The sequence below is a fragment of the Tyto alba genome, unplaced genomic scaffold (assembly GCF_018691265.1).
Source record: "Tyto alba isolate M040663 unplaced genomic scaffold, T.alba_DEE_v4.0 Super-Scaffold_23, whole genome shotgun sequence".
Classification (NCBI taxonomy): domain Eukaryota; kingdom Metazoa; phylum Chordata; class Aves; order Strigiformes; family Tytonidae; genus Tyto; species Tyto alba.
In genome coordinates, this window is record NW_024881297.1 from 15,137,608 (window position 1) to 15,157,347 (window position 19,740).

The 19,740-nt window shown below is 34.2% G+C and overlaps 1 protein-coding gene across 6 annotated transcripts in view; it reads right to left on the reverse strand.

Annotated features, from left to right (window-relative positions):
- Positions 1-1,139: 1,139 nt before the first annotated feature.
- Positions 1,140-19,740, reverse strand: part of PCDH10 (protocadherin 10) — a 38,098-nt gene continuing 19,497 nt past the window's right edge. The window contains exons 5-7 of one of the 6 annotated variants that reach the window (XM_042796717.1): positions 10,617-10,712; positions 8,609-8,683; positions 1,140-6,269 (exon numbers count right to left, since the gene is read on the reverse strand). In XM_042796717.1, the coding sequence (XP_042652651.1) occupies positions 8,649-8,683; positions 10,617-10,712 (131 nt within the window). In that variant the 3' untranslated portion in view covers positions 1,140-6,269; positions 8,609-8,648. Of the gene's footprint in view, positions 6,295-8,608; positions 8,684-10,616; positions 10,713-12,880; positions 14,540-19,740 lie in introns of those variants that run through there. The other 5 variants (XM_042796718.1, XM_042796719.1, XM_042796720.1 and 2 more) reach the window with 5 other exon arrangements.

Consider the following 19,740-nt stretch of genomic DNA (forward strand, 5'->3'; position numbering starts at 1 on the left):
AAAGATTCTGTCCTAAATTATTCTGATACCTGTCTAGAAAAGCTATAGTGATGGGGATGGAATTACTAGGTAATTCTGACATCAGACTTCAGCTAGGTCTTTTTCTGTTTTATTCTCATCAAATGGGAGTATTCTCCCTACACTGAGGTGCAGGTCCTCCTTCAGAGGACCGCTTTTATACTCCAAGTAAAAGTTAGACCAGAAAAGATGTTAGGAAACATCTTTCAGTCTAGGTCTGAAAGGAGATAATCTGGTTAGGATTTCTTTGTTACTTTCCAAAGCAAAACTTTCCAAAACACTCCGTGTTGAGGTTAGCATTTTCTTTGCTTGCTTTGCTCACATTTTCAACCAACAGCTATGGGAGTGTAAGAATACTCTGCTCTGATTAATTTTTAATTCTCTGCCCTTCTGCAGAGCAAAACCACAAATCTATCTTTTTCAGACAGATTCTGCATTTCTGTGTCTCCTTAGAAAAACTGAACAGTGATATTATTTAATTTCTTGCGTTATTTTGCTTCGAGACAGAATTATTAGAAACATGTCTACTTTAAACTGACACATAGCCATGTCCAAATTTCCAAACTTGATTGAGCAGCTTGTTAAAAGCAGAGCTAGTGAAATTTCCCTTTTTCTGGTGTCAAATAATTTTATTGTAGACTGCTCTTGCTCATAAATGCATGTGCATAAAGAAAGAAATTAAAACTTGCTTTTGCTCTCCTTCAAATCACTGTGGCTTGGGCCATTGCCTTTAATGGAATTAGCCTCTGATGCATATAAAGTGCAGTTCAGTTTTGCAACCTGAATGTTTGGATTCGAGACTTATAAAACTTAAGGTTGGTTTGGTTACATTCCCTTTATCATGTTGTCATAAGGCTTTGTTATACAATACATTACTCTTCACTGTTAGCGCAACTCAAAGAGCAGTTATCCAAAATATGCTTTTAAGTTGAGCATCAGGTGAACTTTAATCTTTGAAGTGCACATATTTGGAAGCATACTGTTTCTTTCATTGTTTGACTTAACTGAATTTTCCATATTGCTTAATAAATATTTTAATATATATTCACCTACTGTAAGAATGGTAGACATTATCTGAATCCTGTTTGCCTTTTTTGATATCTTCTGATTGACTAAAGTGGTTAACATCCAGAGGACACTTTAATCAGTGCTGACACAGTGAACAAGAAAGCTTTAGCACAGTATGTTTCATCTTGACTCAGCAAGATTTCCAGCACTCACATTTATACATTTTTGACAGGATGCTTCCTAAATGAAGCATTTGCCTTCTGCAGAACTACACCCACATAGATTTCATTTTTCCTGATGTCTGTCAATATCATGATCTTTATTAACAAATTCAAATTCAAAAACAATTTCAAATCAAGAAAGCTGTCCAAGTTAGTTCTTGCTCATTTCTTACATATGTGGATATCTACAAAAACACAGATGCTCAACAATGGATTTTAATGGATGTGTGTATTTGTTTATATATATGTATCCATTTCATACCAAGACAGATTACCAGATTAGAGACAAAATAAAATGAAGGAGCTCTTTAAGAAGAATTTGAGCTCTTGATTGTAGGGATCAGTGCAATGGAGTTAACTCACAGTTTCAAAATTTCTTATAGCATAATATTACAATAAAGTCTTACTGGCTGTCTTTTACACTACTGCAAATAGAATAAACAACTTTCTATTCTTTATAGACATCTGATGCCAGTGTTTTGCAATCAAATTGCAATAACTAAATGTATATCAAAGATGCTTATTTTGGCCCCCACGCCTTTGTATAGATTGTAATTCAAAAGTCCCAATGCTATAAAACTCGAGACTAGAACATGGAACAATGGCAGGATATGATCCACTTTTTCCATATAAGACATACAAATATTTAACTGCCTTGCCAAACTGCAATGACAGTTTATCAGCCTAGGAAGACTATCTATTTATCCACCCTTTACCCTGAGGAATGATAGTACATAAAAAAAAAAAAAAAAAAAAAAAAAAGCCTACTATGAGCAGGTAAAAGTCAAATACTGAAATGTGTGCTTGGTTGTGGGTACAATGTATGAAGGGGCTGAATTCAAATCTTGAATCCAAAACTCCATTCTACACTAAGGAACAAGTCTAACTTTGTAGTATCATAAATGTGTTTCTACCATTTTGTTTGCATTTACTGATAGGAGCGTCCTCCTGTAAGAAAAAATCCAGCGGCAATTTACCAGATTTTGAACTGTAATTATATACACACACACATGTACCTTCCCCCACACATATATAGTGACTATAATGCAGGAAGCATAATCTTTACAAATTGTATCTATCTGTGCATTGTCATTCCACTTAATTTTGCAACAATACTGATGAAAAATTACTACACCTTGTTCAAATCAGCTGCGAATATGTTAACAGAAATATCTCTTTTTTTTTTTTTTCTTTCTCTCAATAGGCAGCTTAGTAAAAACTTGCATTAAATAATTGGAATTTTATTTTAAGTAATTAAATATTTTAGTATTTCTAAGTTTTGGAAGAATCTGCCTGGAAGAAACCAAAGTCTGGTTTTGAAGAAATTGAACAGACAAGCTGCTTAGAACTCCATTGCTACATATTTAAATGACAAAGTGAAAAAAATAAAAAGATTTACAGCTCTGATTCCATTTTGTTATCCTTTATAAGATCCTGTCTTCTGTGCTGGAACTCTAATTTACTTTGAAGACAGTTCTTCACACAGACAGCTTGTCCTATTACGCTCATAAATTGTAAATTTAAACACTAAATATTGCTTCTGATACTTAACTGAAGGATAGGACATTTTTATCCCTACAGCTGTGTACAGATCACATCCTCCTAAGCTTAGCATGCCCTACTAGGAATGCTGTAGAACAACAGGACTAAGAGGCTAGTCCATGCTTTTTCTCTGAGGCAAGTTTAAGTACACTTATAGCATCCCTGACAGGTATTTTTAAAACTATTTTTGAAAACCTTTAATGAAGGAGATTTCAGAACCTTCCTTATCCCAGGTTATGGGTATAGATATTTTCCCTTAATATCCAACCTAAACATTTTCTGACTACTTCAGTTTACTTTTGTGTCCAATATGAAAATCAGAGTCCTTAGACATTTGCATCACATATGCTTAAAGGAAGAGGCAAATACAAAAGCTAATGTTTAAAGGCATTTACATACCTATCACTGCAGATAGGCACCTAGTAGCGTGATGAAATATATGGGAGATGCTGAACAATTCAATTTCAGTGGGAGTTGGCTCGATGCAACAGGTATCTTCCCCACTAAAACAAAGAAATGGGAGAAATTGAGCCTCGGTACTGCCCAGTATGCTTCTCAGCACTTCTCTTGGGACACAGCAGCTATGTACTGTCTTTTAATGTGTCCTAAAGCTTGTGTTGTCAAATATTATCATACTGAAGTTCACAGTGTGTTAGGGAAATCAGCAAAAGCTACGTCTTTAAATATCTTGGGAGTCCAGGCTGTAGTACTTTAAAACGTCCTTTTCCTCAACAGTTCTGCATCCTATCACGATTCCTTCTGGGACTCTCCCAATGAACTCAGAAGGACTTCTGTGCATACATGGACCAATGTCTGCATTATTTAACATTAAAAAAAAAGAAAAGAAAAGAAATGGGTATGTATATCACATGCTTGTGGAAAGAGTTCAGTTATGGAAATGAATGACAGGGTATGATATGGTTAAGTTTTTCAGAAAAAATGGCATGCAAAATGTAAAGGCAGTTTCATTAAATAAAAACACTTCAACTGTCCATGAAATAGAAAGGAAAAACATTTCCTTTTCCTCCCAAAGACTGAAAACAACCTTAATTTACAGTATATGTCTAATAATAAAGAAATACTTGGAAATACAGAAAAGCCAGTTCTAAGAAGGGCAAGGACTTTCTTGCTTTAAAAGCAGAAACAAGAATTTAGCATGAAGTATCTGTCACATATTTCACTGCTTTTCGTCATAAAATTAACAAAGCTTGTAGGTGACTAAAAGTCCCGCTACCTACAGCTAGAGAAACATCTCACTGTTGTGTTTCCTCAAATCAATAGCAATAGTTGGTGCTTTTTTTTTTTTTGATTGTGTTTTATATAATACATAGATTTTAAAAGGATCCCACAAAATATTTTGTCATTACACAAATATGCTAGATGTACACAATAAAAGCGTTTAACAAGCATATTTTTTTTCACTTGGAGTATTAAATTAACAACTTCAGGGCTCCATACAATAACTTTGTACAAAGAGCCCTCACAACCTGACTAGGGGTTTTGTTTGGATGGTTTCCACGAAGATAATTTATATACTTCTATCTAATAGAGACTGTCATTATAAACAGACAAAAAAAATGATAACAAAAGAAGAAACCCAAACTCTATTATGACATAACAGTGGCTAAATTCAGCTTCTCGCACATTCATCCTGTGGCAGAGTTGGTGGGGACATCAGAATTTCTGTATGACGGCATGATCCAAATTCCACTGCAATCTGAGAAGTTTTCTCTAGTCTTACTTAATATTGAATCATTGCTGGGAATTTGTTCAAATTTGGCTAGACATTGGTTGATAACACAGTGTTCTCTCATTTGTTTTCAATATTTGACATATTAAGATACAGTGGGAAAAAAAAAACGCAATACAAAAAGAAAAAAAAAAAAAAACATTTTACTAGATTTTTACATTTAGTAAATGATACTTTAGCTCCATGGACATGAAAGTAATTTTAACCTTTACCTTTGAAATTTTAACTTTTTCAATATTTCATATAAAAGAAATGCTCTAAGATACCATTTCAGACCACAGAATTATTACTGAACATAAAGAGTATATGCGAGGGCTTCATCCTTTTCCCAACAAAGATGGTAGCCAACCCCATTTTAACTCCGATGGGAGAGGGATCAGCTGAGAATGTGCCATGTTCCTAATTTCAATTATCCCTTGTGATAAAAGATTCAATATTTTGGCATATACTTTGCCTCTGTAATTTGAATTCTAACAACAACTATTCCTAGCCACAAGAGAAATATTTTTAGGCAATATATTTGTAAAGTTTCACAAAACTATGTCAGAGAGAGATGTGTGGGTGTTTGTGTGTGTGTATGTATGTATGTATGTATGCATACTTATGAGTTTGGGATGATTTTCTTAAAATACTTAACTTCACTTACATTATATCTTACATTGCAAAATGTACAGACACCCAGTGTTCTTTTTAACAACATATACAGGTGAGTTTATAGAGCCTTATAAAAGATTTAGTGATTCCAAATTAAAAACCATAGAAATATAATCAAAATAATGGAGAGTGATTTATACCTCTGATAGTACATAGCGCTCATTCTGGTAATATTGACAGCTGCATCTTTGGCATTGAAAATTCATTACAACTTTTAGACAAAATGTTGTTGCTTACAGCTTTTTTTTTTTTTTTAAACAAGAAAAACAGGATTGACCAAAATATGAATACTGGGGAAGTACTATTAAAGGTTTATTTTCTTTTTGTTTTTAGCAAGGATAGCTTAGGAACCCTGAATTACCTTCTCACGTTAGTGTATGGTGTAGACTGTATGAATCCATTTAAAAATCAACTAAGTTGTACCACATTTTTCGGAAAATTATATATAATATAATATATATATATTTTATATTTATTTAGAAGCTTTGAAATAGTACAGTAAACACTTTGCAACACGGTGTATAAACTACAGAATGTCTTTGATAATTTTGTGGGTCTTCAGTTAACAACATTTTTATGACCCACAGGTGAAAAGAACATGATCACAATCTCTCTTGTAAAGTTGGAATAGTTTGGGGAACACTTGATCACACAAAAATAATATAAAACAGTCAAGTTTAAAACAGTGATATTGCATTTATAATGCACGTTTCTTTTATCTGTACGATTGGCTTCTTGTGGTGAATATAAACATCTAAAGGGCTCAGTGACATTTTGGAGAGAGAAAGATATATAGTGCTGTAAACAGGCACACACTGATCAGAGAGGCAAGATCAGTTGCCTCTGAAGTTTCTACAGTTCTACACATTTCAACTCATTTCTCAGGCCTGCTGAGAGCAATTAGGTCCTATTGTTGGCCATGATGTCTCCAACAGCACACAAATCCTTCAGTTACACAGAACTGGATGGCCAAGATAATGAAGTTGAAAGTTGATGCTTTTTGTTGGTCGACTTTTGTGCAAATCATGCTGCTTCAGGTAAGTCCTGTAGAAGTGACTAGCATATCCTTTTCCGTGCTGCAGGAAAGAAAGAAAGACACTTCTGAGAGAAAAAAAAAAATAAATCAGTCTCCAACAGTTCTTAGGTTTAGTATTTCTTAGAGTGTAGAGAAACAATCAAAACTTGTCACAAACTGTCGCTTAAAATTCCCATTGTAGCAAACAGTTTAATGTTGATTCACTTTTCAGAGAAAAGTATTTTTGAGGCTAGATAGCCTGAAAACCAAACTTCTCATGCTGTTTTATTATTCTGTCTAACATGTCATGGCAAGTATTCCAATGTGCCTATACAGAATCAGTATAAGAACAAGGCAAATAGTCAGACTTGCAGGTTCAATATTACTGGAATTTCCAAGCCTATTTTTCACTAGTTCAGCTTGTTATTTGAAGCAAGATCTAGAATCCCCCAAAGATTCAGAAGCCGGTTTTCTTCTCTTTCAAAGTGAACCATTATCCTCATCATCAAATGACCTTTTAGTCTGGTTTGACAGAGACGAAAAAATGGTGCATTAGTGCTACAATTCAAATTTCAGCATTTACTGCCAGGCTGGAAATTAACTCGTGTTACACAGATGAAGAAGGTCAATGCATTAGCAAACCCATATCCTAATCCACCAGATGTGGTAGCTATATTACCTCAAGACACTGGCTATTTTGACTGTAATTGGGAGCAAAGGTAACAAGTGATTTGTTCTAGCATTCAGGAAGTCCCTGGGTTAAATTTTGATCTCGGTCACACATGAAGTTGAGACAAGGAACTAACTCACTTGCTGAAGTATTATTATTATGATGATTATTATTACTATTATCATCTTCATTATTGTTTAGTAAAGCGTGTAATGATAAAATCAGGTTTTACCTTAGCTCCAAATCAACTAAACCCCTACCTGAAATTCAGTATATTTCTGTGCATGAAGTGTTACAACCAAAACAAAAAGGAATCTTAACTTTAGATTGAATCTGTGAATCAAGCCATCCATATATACATGCTGATGTTTGCATGCTGACACACAAACACATCCAGTCTCCATTCCATTTAACATAAATATATACATTAGTCATACTTATTCACTAGTAAACATATTAAATGTATCTACTGTATCACAGGGAAGTCAGATTGCTTACAGCAGAATGTTAACATGGGTGTTGTATGTTCATCTAATCTAGCCTGCCTATCCCATAGGATGCATACAGAAAAATGTGAAAAACATTTATGTATAAGCTATCTGTTCAACATACAGACAATTTCCAGTTGTGTTACTAATATTAAAATTAAAGCATCTAATATATTATGTTTTGGATGTTTCAATTCTGTAGCATATTGGTAGCAGAATTAGAAAGGGTTTTTAAAAGCTTCCACAAGGTATTTTTTTAACACTGTAGTTAAGATTAATGAGATTGAAACCTTCATGATGTTTTGATGCATTATATGATCAGACCAATCAAGTTTCCAGATATCTTTTAAAATATCTTTTAAAATAATATAAGAAACAATCATTTCAGTAATAGTAATGACAAGATTTGTATTTGATCTTCAAATGTTTTTTCCAAAAATTCACTAATAATTTCAATTCTCCTGTAAATATGTAAGTACAGTAGTCTAGGTTGATGTCTGCCATTGAGAAACTCATGCTGCAGATGCACTAAGACTTTAATGGGAGAAAACTATACAGATATGCAGCCGGGGCAATTGCTGCTTTCATGCAGCACTACTGTCCTTCTATTCCGGTCTGACACACTGCATTGGTGGTGTTCAGGTGGCACCTGAGGTGCACAGCAAAATCTGTTTACGATATTCTTTCAGATAATACAGAGATAGAGCTAGTGGCTGTGTCTAGCATTTTGCTATGTAAATTAGTGCATTCTTAAATTTGTAAGCTTCAGTTAATATGCTTATATTACAGAACAATTGGGCCATTTTATAGCAATAACTATTACACATTAGGGTGCAGAACACCTGCATCTCTCCCCACCTACAAAAATCCTTGTCCCAAATCCTAAAATATCCTCTGCCAACACATAAAATGCATTGGATTTCAAAGGCAACTTTTGTCTTCCATGTTTGTTTGTTTTTTTTTTTCTGTATTTGCACAGAAATTTATGTGCAAGCAAATCTCTCCATGTCTAATGTCTATATCAGTTTCCGTCTTTTTACAGATGGGGAATATAAATCAGAGAGGTTAAATGGAAAGGAGGATGGACTTAGCTTAAAACAGAGGGCAATGAAAGTTCTGACATCTGTTTCTGGCTCTGTGTGTGTGTATGCATGCATGTTCATAAATAAACTTTAATAAGAAACACTAAGCCTCTCTGTATCACAATTTCTCCATCTGTAAAATGGGAATAATATTGCTTACCTATCTCCTAGAGGTGCAGGAAGGTTTAAATCACTATTCTTTATAATCCACTTTGAGATCCAGAGATGGCAAGTGCTATAGAAATGGAAGTATCAGAGTCAGTGTAAGAGCTGGAACAAGAACACCATAATTTCGGTGCCTAATATCTCCTCTGAGATCACAGCTCTCTCTTTCATCCCTATTTTACCTACTGTTCCAAACTCTCAAACTAGTGCATAGGGAAGCGTCAAGTCTGCATAAGCATGAGTACTAGTCAGGAAGAGTGTTTTAATAATAAGCAGTTTCACAATTCTGTTAATGTAATTATACTATTTGTACATATATTCTGATAGTGTTTGAGATGAACGAGATTATTAAAGAATTCCAATTAAAATTCTTAGGGTACACCATTTGTGCTGTACTGACTATTGATCCTTCCCCAAAGACCTTAACAAAGATTTTGAGTGTTACAGTAAAAAGCGCTTAATGCATAAAATGTATATGGAATTGTAATAAAACCCAGCAAAAATATATTAAGATTCATTTGTTCCTCAATACATCTCAGTAAGCTGCTCATTCACAGTGAGCTACTTCTGTATAGACTGATGAGAGAAAACATGTAAAGACATCAGTGGTATATGAACAGAAAAAGAAATTAAAAACACTAACATAAGAAATAGAAAAGATAAAATAAAGTATGCAATGATTACTCTTATCTTATAAATCAGAAATTAACAGAAGATACTGTAAAGCCCTAGTCTCTTTAATAAATCTTCCTTTCATCCTGTTGTGAATCACCCTATTGCATCCAAACTTGATGTCAGACTACTACTGTACAGTGTGAATACAGTCATATACATTTCCTCTTCTGGCAAGCCCTAGCAGGGATCGCCTGTACTTGGAAGACCTTCAAACTCTCTGAATCAAATTTTTCTCCTGCTTAGTATTGCTAGCTAATCTAACAAGGATAGAGAGAAGGCCCACTGCTTCCCTCCACAGCTGGCAACCAAAGCAGCAAAAGAAAACGCATCATATACCTTTTATAACTATTGTCACTTTCACTCTATACTATATTTAAGAGCTCCATAAACTCCCACAGCATTTTATCTGCTATAACAGAGTGACTGCTGAGTTCCCCCACATGCCAACAGTTTAAAGATCCAAATGAACCCCTAGATAATTAAATCTCCAAAGAATACCAAATTCCAGGCATGTTGCTGCTCTTACAGAAATATTGCTGGTCCCCCGTCACTTGTGAGGAAGAAGACACTTGAAACTAAAAACCTCTTTTTTAAATGAAACAAAACTATGCAACAGGAGAATGGGGAAAAGCCAGTACATAAACGTTCATCTTGCTATTTCAGATCCAAATTCTTTAAATTAGCACAATAGCCAAGTAATATTTGTCTTCGTATGGGCTTCTATGCAAGCACTCAATGCATTACATTTTTTCTTGTGGGTCCCCTGTAAAAAATGTGTGCCCCACCATGCCACATTTATGCAGATCAGGTGGTCCCCAGACAACACTGCAACTGATGCAGAGATTATGGGAGGCTGTAATCTCCTGCATTCCACTCAGAAATAGCCCAGCTATTCAGGCTTTGCAGTGAATGCCTTTCACTTGTGGTAAAAAATAATTTTAAAAGGCGTTAATTAACACATATACGTTATGGCAGTGTTGGTTTAAAATTTGCATTATTAACTCTATACTTTTATGGTTTGCTTTACAGTCTATATGTTAACTGTACCAGATGAAATATTGCCCTTCAGTAAGTCCCATTAGCTTTGACAGAACCAGGAATGGATAATTCTACTGGCAACCAACAGACTGCAAATTCAGCATTCTTGTTTTAACTCAGCCCAGTTGAATAGAGACCAGGATTTAAGTAGTGGTAGAAGGTATTCTATCTGAAATAGCCTGGTTGTTTCAGTTAACCTGGGGCTCTAGTTCAGTTATCAGCAACTATATTTTTGGAAAGAGGTCAACAAGTGAATGGGAATGCAGAGTAAACTACCATAGCTCCCTCACCCTTCGTAGCGGTGCATCCAGGTAAAGGGTGAGACACACGGCTGGGGCTGGGGCTGGGGGATGTAGGATGGGGATTACTCTGCTGCCACCCATGTTCTGTGGATAAAAAAGTATTCCAGTCATTGCAGGTTTCAATTCAGCATCTCTTGCAATCCATAAAGTCTGGGGTTTTTTAAATGAGCTATTACTTAAAGAAGTTTTCTAAAGCATTGCTAATAATATTTTATGAAAATTCCATTAATGGCATTATAAAAAGAGATTGTCTTATCCAGTCTGATAAACTTTGGTACACAAATATGAAAATAATATTCTTCTCATATACCTTTTCCCCATGAATTAGTTTAAGGGGAACATTTTTTCTTTTCTTTCAAGGCTTTAGTTAAGCAATTTTGTGCTTCAAATCTGTGTACTCTGTAGAGCACACTTAGACAAAAGAGCTTGAGTTCCAGATGCCCATGTTACATTTTACACAATTAATGTGGTATTGTTAACTCTGTATTACATCAAATAGTTGAAAAAAGGAAGATGGAACATACTTACTTTTGTACTTAAAAAAAAAAAGGCCAACTCTCCCTTAATGTCAGTGCATCAGTTGGCTCTGGTGGCCACTGTTTATGTGCTTACGTATATGCCTGAAGACTCTTGAAGGCCACTATGGGAGTTAGGTAAGAATGAGACCACATTCTGTCTGGCCATTCCTGGCATGTGACAAGATAGGGAAGGCAGGAGAAACTCCCTCATGTGAACATGTAAGTTGCACCAAGGCAAAAATTTGTTCCTAATAAAGATATGGAATTCAGTATGGCTGAAATGTTCTTTCTGGGATCTGCAAAGCCCAAAATATAAATACTGTTTCTAAAACAAACCAATAGCATATGGACTTGATGGGTACAATTACCCAGTTTTCATGTGAAACAAAAAAACAAAAAAAAAATATGATCATTAGGTCTTCAGGCTGTGAATAAATAAAGCAGGCCAAAATGCAGAAGCTTGTAACTGTTTGAATCTTTTCTGGAATCAGACTTGCTTTTAGCTAAATAGATAAACCCCACAGACCATTGAAATCTTTCCACCTTTTGAGAATACATCTTTACTTCTGGAACAAAGATGGATATGCCAAACAGCTATCTTTTGTATAAAGTAAACAATGCAACACCATATATTGTCCTTTCCTATTTTCATTTAAATTGACTCAGGAAACAGTGATTCCCAGCCAAGCCAAAATTTGACAGTGGTGGACACTGCACTGACCATAATCTAGTGAACATGACAAATAGTGTTACCTACTCCATGAAAAGGGGGAAGGAAGCTTGTCCTTTGCACTTAAGCACAAAACTGACACTTCCAAATTTGAACATAATGTTGAATTCTGTATCAACAACTTAAAGAGATTAGCATTCTTTTTAGAAAAAAGTTTATTGACGAAATTTCTGACTGACACATATTGCCACTTCTGTTAGCTTCTTTTCAAGATCGGAAAGTACATCCTTAAAAGGTATTTTTGATGTTTGGAACACATCTTGGTAAATATTTTCACATGCCAAGTGGGATACCTGATACAAATGTTGACATACCGTGATGGTCACTGAAATAATGTTTCTCTGGGGCTGAGTGCTCTGAGAATTATATTCTACCTGGATTTAGCTGATCCTCTGGAAATAAAAAGCATTTCAGTGCTTAAGAATAAGTATCCAGGTCCAGTTCATGTAAGCACCAGATAAAATTTCTCTCTGTTTAGGACTATCCTCAAGCATAGGCTTAAGTTTAAGCACTGACCTTAATCAACATGTGCTTTACATTAAACATACAATTCATAAGGATTTTCTTTTGAATCAAGTCCTGGATTTTGTCATCAGTGTTCTGTGGCATGTAAGATACTTTTACGTGCATTTGGTTTTCTGTTCTAAATGCTGACAACTTTTTTTTTCATTGCCAGCAACAGCCCAGTGGCATAGTACATGTCAGATTTGATTTATCTCTGGTTGCCATTATTTACTAAAAAAACAGTGCTTTTTAGTTACTACAATTCAGCACAGAAAGTGCTAAGCTATATTACATAATGTACCATAAAAATACCAAAGACAGTTTTTCCATAAGATACAGTGAGCAGAAGAAAGCATTTTTTGTCTTTCTGTACTATTATAACTGTATTATCTACCTGAAAAACTAAAGTTAATACATCACCATTATATTCAGAGAATCATGGAGTATTTAATTTTTGCAAGAGTTCTTCTTATTATGTACTGTATTAAGACAATTAAATAGCTCCTAAATTATTCCTGATGTATGTCAAATTTAGCACAGAGCATATTCTCCAAGAATATTTTCAAATTCTCCATCAACAACTTATTCTAATTGCATACATGTTCTAATAGCATATTCACATTCTTCCTGATTCACTGTAAGCTAATAATTTTGGTACTATCATTTGTAATACCAGTATTTGATTCCTTTATTTTTTTAATAAAAATTGATTATTTCTATGTAACAACCATTTCTTCTCTTCAATTTTCTTCTTCCATGCAGTTTTGGGTGGGTTTTTTTGTTCATGGTTTTTGTTTGTTTGTTTGTTTTGTTTGTTTGTTTGTTTGTGTTTTTTTTTTTTTTCAAATTCACCATTTTATTGCACTCTTCTGAAATCTACAATATACATCTCTCTAAGCTGACAAGCCTGAAAACGAACATGTCAGTTTGAGAGTTAACCGATGCAGAATACACTAAAGACTGGCTACAATATGACTTAAAATTTTCAGTGCCCTGGGGAGAAAAGGAGGGATATGAACCATTCCTCCTAAATTGCTCTTAAGTGCCTAAGTTCCCTATAGATTCAAGGGAGAAACAGACATGTACAAGTCACCGTTTGGTGGCCTTCTGAGGTGCCTAAATTAATCATTCTGGATTTGGCCCAAAATAATTCAATTTACTTGGTCTTACATGAGGTAACATGCATTACAGCATTACATCAGCATCACACTGTGTATTCCTATCCAATTTATCTTTGCCATGATGTTTTTTCACAGTACTTAACTGTTTACATGAGCATCATACACTCAGATTTCAGAGTCCTCAGTTTACCAAGATAACATACTTAAGTATATCAGATCAACTTCTCATAATCCTTTCAAAACTTCTCTTACTCAAAAAGACATCTTGGCTCCTTTTCTATCCAGGAATTAAAGTTGCCCATGATGATTCTTTGTCACTTAAGACTACCAGAATGGAATGATTTATATCCATGATATTAAAATTTCTCAGCCATATCAAGCAATATATGGGGACCATATAGTGTGATCATATTCAATCTGCTTTCAGAAATGGTCCCTGGCCCATGTTCTGACACCCACATCATGCACAGGACTTGTTAGGGAAGAAAGATAGTTGACAAAGGGTAAAGGCATGTCAGAGAGTGTAAGAGTACAGACCATAACATATTGGACACAAAGAATATTGCAAGTAGAAAGCACACAGCACTTTATCTCAAGTACAGCAGAAAAAAAATTATTACTGCAACTCATTTGTAAGCAAGAACTCTTTTAGATCTCAGTTCCTATCAACACCCACAGCTGTGTGCAGCTACGTTCAATTGTCATCTAAATTCCAATTGAGAATAGATGGATGTCAAATTAAAGCACAAATAGGCAACTAAAAAAAGTCACAGTGACAGAATTTTACTCTAATGTAAGATGAATCCACAATGTCCACATCTATAAAATTCATTATGAATAAAGAAAGGTTGCATTTAAGCAGTTTCATAATGAATCCTTTTCCAGTACTGAATGCAGCCATGATGCTGGAGGTGAAAAAATAAAGTCAGAGGACTCAGGTCACTTGCTAAAACAGGAGTCTGTCATTCCCGTAACTTCTTTGGTGAATCTACTCTGCATCCATTTATTTTCTTTCTAATCCATATTACTCGTGATAACCTGTGAAAATGTCATGTAAAATAACATCATTTACACATATGAAATAGATTCATGTGTATGCAAGCAATGCAGATTCACTCTTGCAACACATACATGCACATAATTTTCAGGCAGAACTTCGGAAGCAAGTTCTGAAGATTTGCTTCCCCAAGTCCACAAGATTTTCTTCAACCAATAAGGACCATTATCCAAGAGAGAAATGAAATTACCTTAAGAGAGTTTGGATTTTCAGTGAATCCACATTGATTACTATCATTGTATTTAGTTCTTCCAACAATTTATTAGGTATTGAAGTTAATAATTATATTCTGATTGTCTTTATCTCCTACTTCCTGTCTTACAAGGTACCAAATACATCATTTTTTTACTCTTCTGACTTCACCATACTATGTTTCTAAAGCAAATTAAATATATTGACAGCGACTTCCCAGCAGCAGTCAGCCTAGTGATAGCATGAAACTGTAGATTCTCGGTGGCTAGTGTACAAACAGAGCTGTTACCAGGCTTGCCAGATAAATAGCAACACCAATCCCTATAGAGTGCTTGTCCAAACATGATAAATACAAGTTGTTCCTTCTCTTACTGTCTATTTGTAGCATTCTTTAAATGGGTTTCCCTGTTTTTCGTCCTTTGGTCAAGAGAGAAGAAAAAAAGGAAGGGAAGCCCTCAAAAATTAAAGCAGTGGAAATGACAGTGGAAAACTAGAGTTATTGTGTGCAGCAAGAGCCAGAAACAAGAATAATTTCCTCTGCTGTGCAGGCCAAGGACTTCCTCAGATAGAGGCAAGCAGAGGGGAAAAGACTTTGCTGCGCACAGGCCCAAGATTAGACACACATTCAATTCTCCAGCTCCTGACTGTCACAATAAGGAGGTTTGTACATTTAAGAATAGCATTTATTCATAATGAATAGAATTTGCCTATAAAAAATAAATAACTTTGGTGCCTTTGAAAATTTTAACTGCAAACATCTCACTGCTTTCCAAGGAAACTAATGTCCATAAGTGGTTAAATTACCTTTGTCATAGGATTTAAATGTATAGGACAAGAGGCAATTTTGAATTTTAAACCAGCATAACACAGTAATCTCAAAATTTACTTCTAAAGTTTCAAGCAATCTTTCTGCTGGTCTTCTTCATATACCACTGGTAGGAATCCAGATGATGGTATTTCATTGTTTTAAAGAAAATCTCCACAGATGGTATATTTGTGGCAGACATAAGTACTCTCAAAATTTACATAAATGAATAGATATAGCACCAGTTTGAGAGAGTTAGATATACAAGACTTACATGTGTTCCAGCCAAGACTGGCAAATACAGACTTTTACAGCTATTGGAGGAAAATAAATAGTTGAAATGATGTATTTTTAAGACGAATGAAAACCATAACTTTCTTTCAAATGAAAGTTACTCAAGAGTTTTTTTAACTTATTCAATTATTTTCCTGCACTGTGTTTGCAAAGAGCTCTAGAGACATCTAAAATATGCTATATAAATATAATAACTGGCACATTTGTAAATCGGTATTTTGTACAGTAAAGGGTACTGTTAATTCTGTCCAATATCAGAGCTACATAAAGAGATTCAAGCAAACAGTATTTAAATAACAGATAACACCTGTGCTTTAAAATGAAAATAAGAATGCTTATTTTTCTTATATTCATTATTTTAATAAAAATTGATAAAAATAACATCATTTATGCATTTTACTGGGCTATAGACAAGTTATTTTTGCATATTTATCTATTCCATTCTAATTTTGCTTTCTGAATTATCCATTTCCTTTCTATTATTGCCATGATACTCCGTAAGTGTTCTTCCCTGTGAACGATAGCTGCAAGAGGAATACATTTAGATGAAGAATGCAAACCAGTCATGAATGTGAGATAAAAATACCTTTCATAAGTTATGCAATAATCATGGAACAGTGAATCATCCTAAGTGATTTATTCAAGATCATAGAGTACCTACAATAATGAGTAAAAACACATTATAGTCTTGCTCTCCCCTTATTATATTTTAATTAGTATTACCTGTTTAAGTTTTATTTCAGGTTGTGAGGTTTTTTTTGTTAGCTTTATTTACCTAATAGAGATGATATATCTGAAGTGGCAAACTTGAGGTATAAGTGAATATATCTCCTAGCATTTCAGATACAGCAAAAATGGGAATGCTCTATTAGACTTTCTGGAAAAGAAGTATTCAATTATGTTTCTTAGCACTATTAGATGTTGGCTTTTCAACTCAGCCTCCATTTTTGCTGAGCTATTCTGTGTGTACAGAGTCATTCTCATTTGTGCAGAAATGAGAGCTGTAGCTAATAAGTGAAGAGTTTCACTATCTGTGACAGGATACGCAGGATATTCAGCTATGCAGATCAGATTTAAAGTTGAAAAATACAATTGTAATGTTCTTCTTGAGCACAAAACCGTACTATTCAAAGACACAACTCTTTTACTATGCACATATCATTCAGTTATTCATACCAATAAAAACTGCATTTCATTTTTTTTTAATCCAGCGTTACAATGTTTTCTTTCTTCTTACTCTAAGAACTAATATGTAGCTGCAACTTATTGGTGCTAATTTGTTTGCTTTTACTTCTGTGCAGTTTTACTTCAAGTATGTGTGAAAATCACAACTTGAGTTAAAAATGATTAATGAAGGGATCAGACAGCTCACAAATTTAGGTGATTTATATTAGAAATCAAGTAGGCTAATTTTAAAAGCAAAAATGTAGACAGGCCTCATTTTTAAAAATTAATCAAGTGTCCCATTCAAAAGAGCTGTTATTTATGTTTATGCAAATGTAATGCCTATAATGTCTATCACAGCTGTGATAAAATGACACAAATAATTTCTAGAAATTAGATGTAACTAAAAAAAAAACACCAAAATTTTTCTTCCATCATATTAAGTGTACAAAATCGTAATTTCCTCTTTCTTTTTTGGAAACTTTTCCAAAATGGTGAAGACTTCTTGCTTAAAACATTTTTTCATATATTTACGTTAAACAACAGCAGAAATGTTGTGTTACATATCCTGCCATACAGAAATAGGTCTTTATGATCCTAACTAGATCAAAATACCCCAAAAATATTTACATGCACTTTTTTTATTCCTTTGAAATATAATCAAAGGATTGTGAGACATTTCTTGTCCTGGTATAGAGACATGAACATTTTTCTCTAGGTCATTTGTTCTAATCTAATTCAGGGAGATGGGTAATGATTGCAAGTTAAACCATTCCTTGTCCTAGCTCTGTGGTAGATTATCTGAAATAAATTGATGGCCCAATTCCTAAACATTCAACTGTACAAAGACTTTTGAAAGCTTTTTAATTTTATTTGTAAACCAACTTGACTTGGGTAGGTCAAGTTGAGCAGGTGACAAATATTTTGTAGAATGAGAACCTCGGACTACATCTATACTTCCACATGACACAGGGACCAGTGCTCAGACCCCAGGCCAACCTCCCTGACTGTGTACAGACCTTCATCATACCTCTACTGCCATGTGAGTATGATAAATATAAGAAACGAAGGCACACAATGAGGACAAGCTTACCTTTAAATTTTCTGGGTGATGCAAACAAGTTTCATGCAAATCATTTGATTCTGCAAGCCCAGACCTATGTGCATCTATCAAAGCTGGTGTTGATGTTTAGTAAACATGCCATGCAAATCAAAACAGTTAGCCAAAGAAAGGGATTTTTTTTCCCTTTCCACTTCACCTTGCTTAAGCGGCCAGCTCTTTGGGGAAGAGACCAGCTTTTTTATTCTCTCTCTGTATATGTCATACCTAACATAATAAAATCCTGGTTCATACATAAAATATGTTGACGGTGTTGGCAATAATTAGCATGATAATGATATAGTTTCATTAGTGAAGATGAAGATGCTTGCTTGCATGTAGAAAATATTGCAGAGCTAATTAGGGGGCTACTTTAAAACACAACTATTATTCCAAAATGCATAAGCACTGCTATTCTGGGTAGTAAATTGAGCCTTTATGTAGTTTATTTTAACCTGCTTCAAAAGCAGATTAAGCTATGCCAAAGTCATTTTTTTTAGAACAACATAAGCATTTCTACATAGAAAGTTAAGGTATTATGGCAATATTTGACTGTTTTCATATATGAAAAAATCCTTAATCTTAAAAAAAATAGAACAAAAAAATATTCTATCGCTAATGTCAGTACGTAACTTTAAGAAAGCTCTAGATTATTATAAAAGAAATGCACATCTAGAATGATGCATAATTACAGGAACAAAAAAAAAAAAAAAAAAAAAGCTAATTTTTGCCATCAATTATAGACCAAAACACTACAGAGATGGATGTAATGGTGCTAGTCCCAATGTTACCATCACAGGACCTGGTCCGAAGTGTTAGAAATAGATTGGAATCGGACTGATCAGATATTCACTGTGGAGATAGCCTCTCTTAGATATCCTACAGAATCTGGTACAACAGAGTTTGAATCTTGGATTAGGGTTTTTGGCCACCACAGTAAAAATATTTATAAAAATAATCGCTAATATAACCACTACTGAATGAAAAATTAGATAGAAATAGTTAGAATCTATTTTCAAAATACAGGAATTATTCAAAAGCTACCATTTTCTTTTCCTCACCAGTGTTATTTCACTTGTTTTATTTTCTCCAGTCAAGTTCAGATCTCTTTAATGTTTTCATGACATGAACATTCAAGTCATTATGAAAATTTCTTAACTGTTTGCTAAAAGGCAGTGTTCAAATCACATGAATGAATAAGAAGAAATAAGTGTAAACTACGCAGTAAGAAGAATATGCAAGTTAGAAGAATCCTGGAGGCACTCTATGAGAAAACTGTTTTCAAAAACCCTACAATTTATTGATCCCATCACAATTTTAGAACTTGTATTCATAATAAATACTTAAAACATATGTAAAAACTGTATTCTTAAAAATATATAATTTGAGTGCAAATAGATCTATTTTTGATGTATTGTGCTCAGAATAATATATGGAATATGTATGTTTATGTGGAGATTGGTGTATGAATAAATGCAATGGCTTAGACCAGTAAGGGGAAAATTTGATAATGGGACAGAAGGAAACCCTTTCAAGTATGAGGATTTTTATCTTTTTCTACATTATAATTTGTAATATAGTTGCTGCTGTTTTCATTTATCCATGCAATGACCTCAACCTCAAACAAC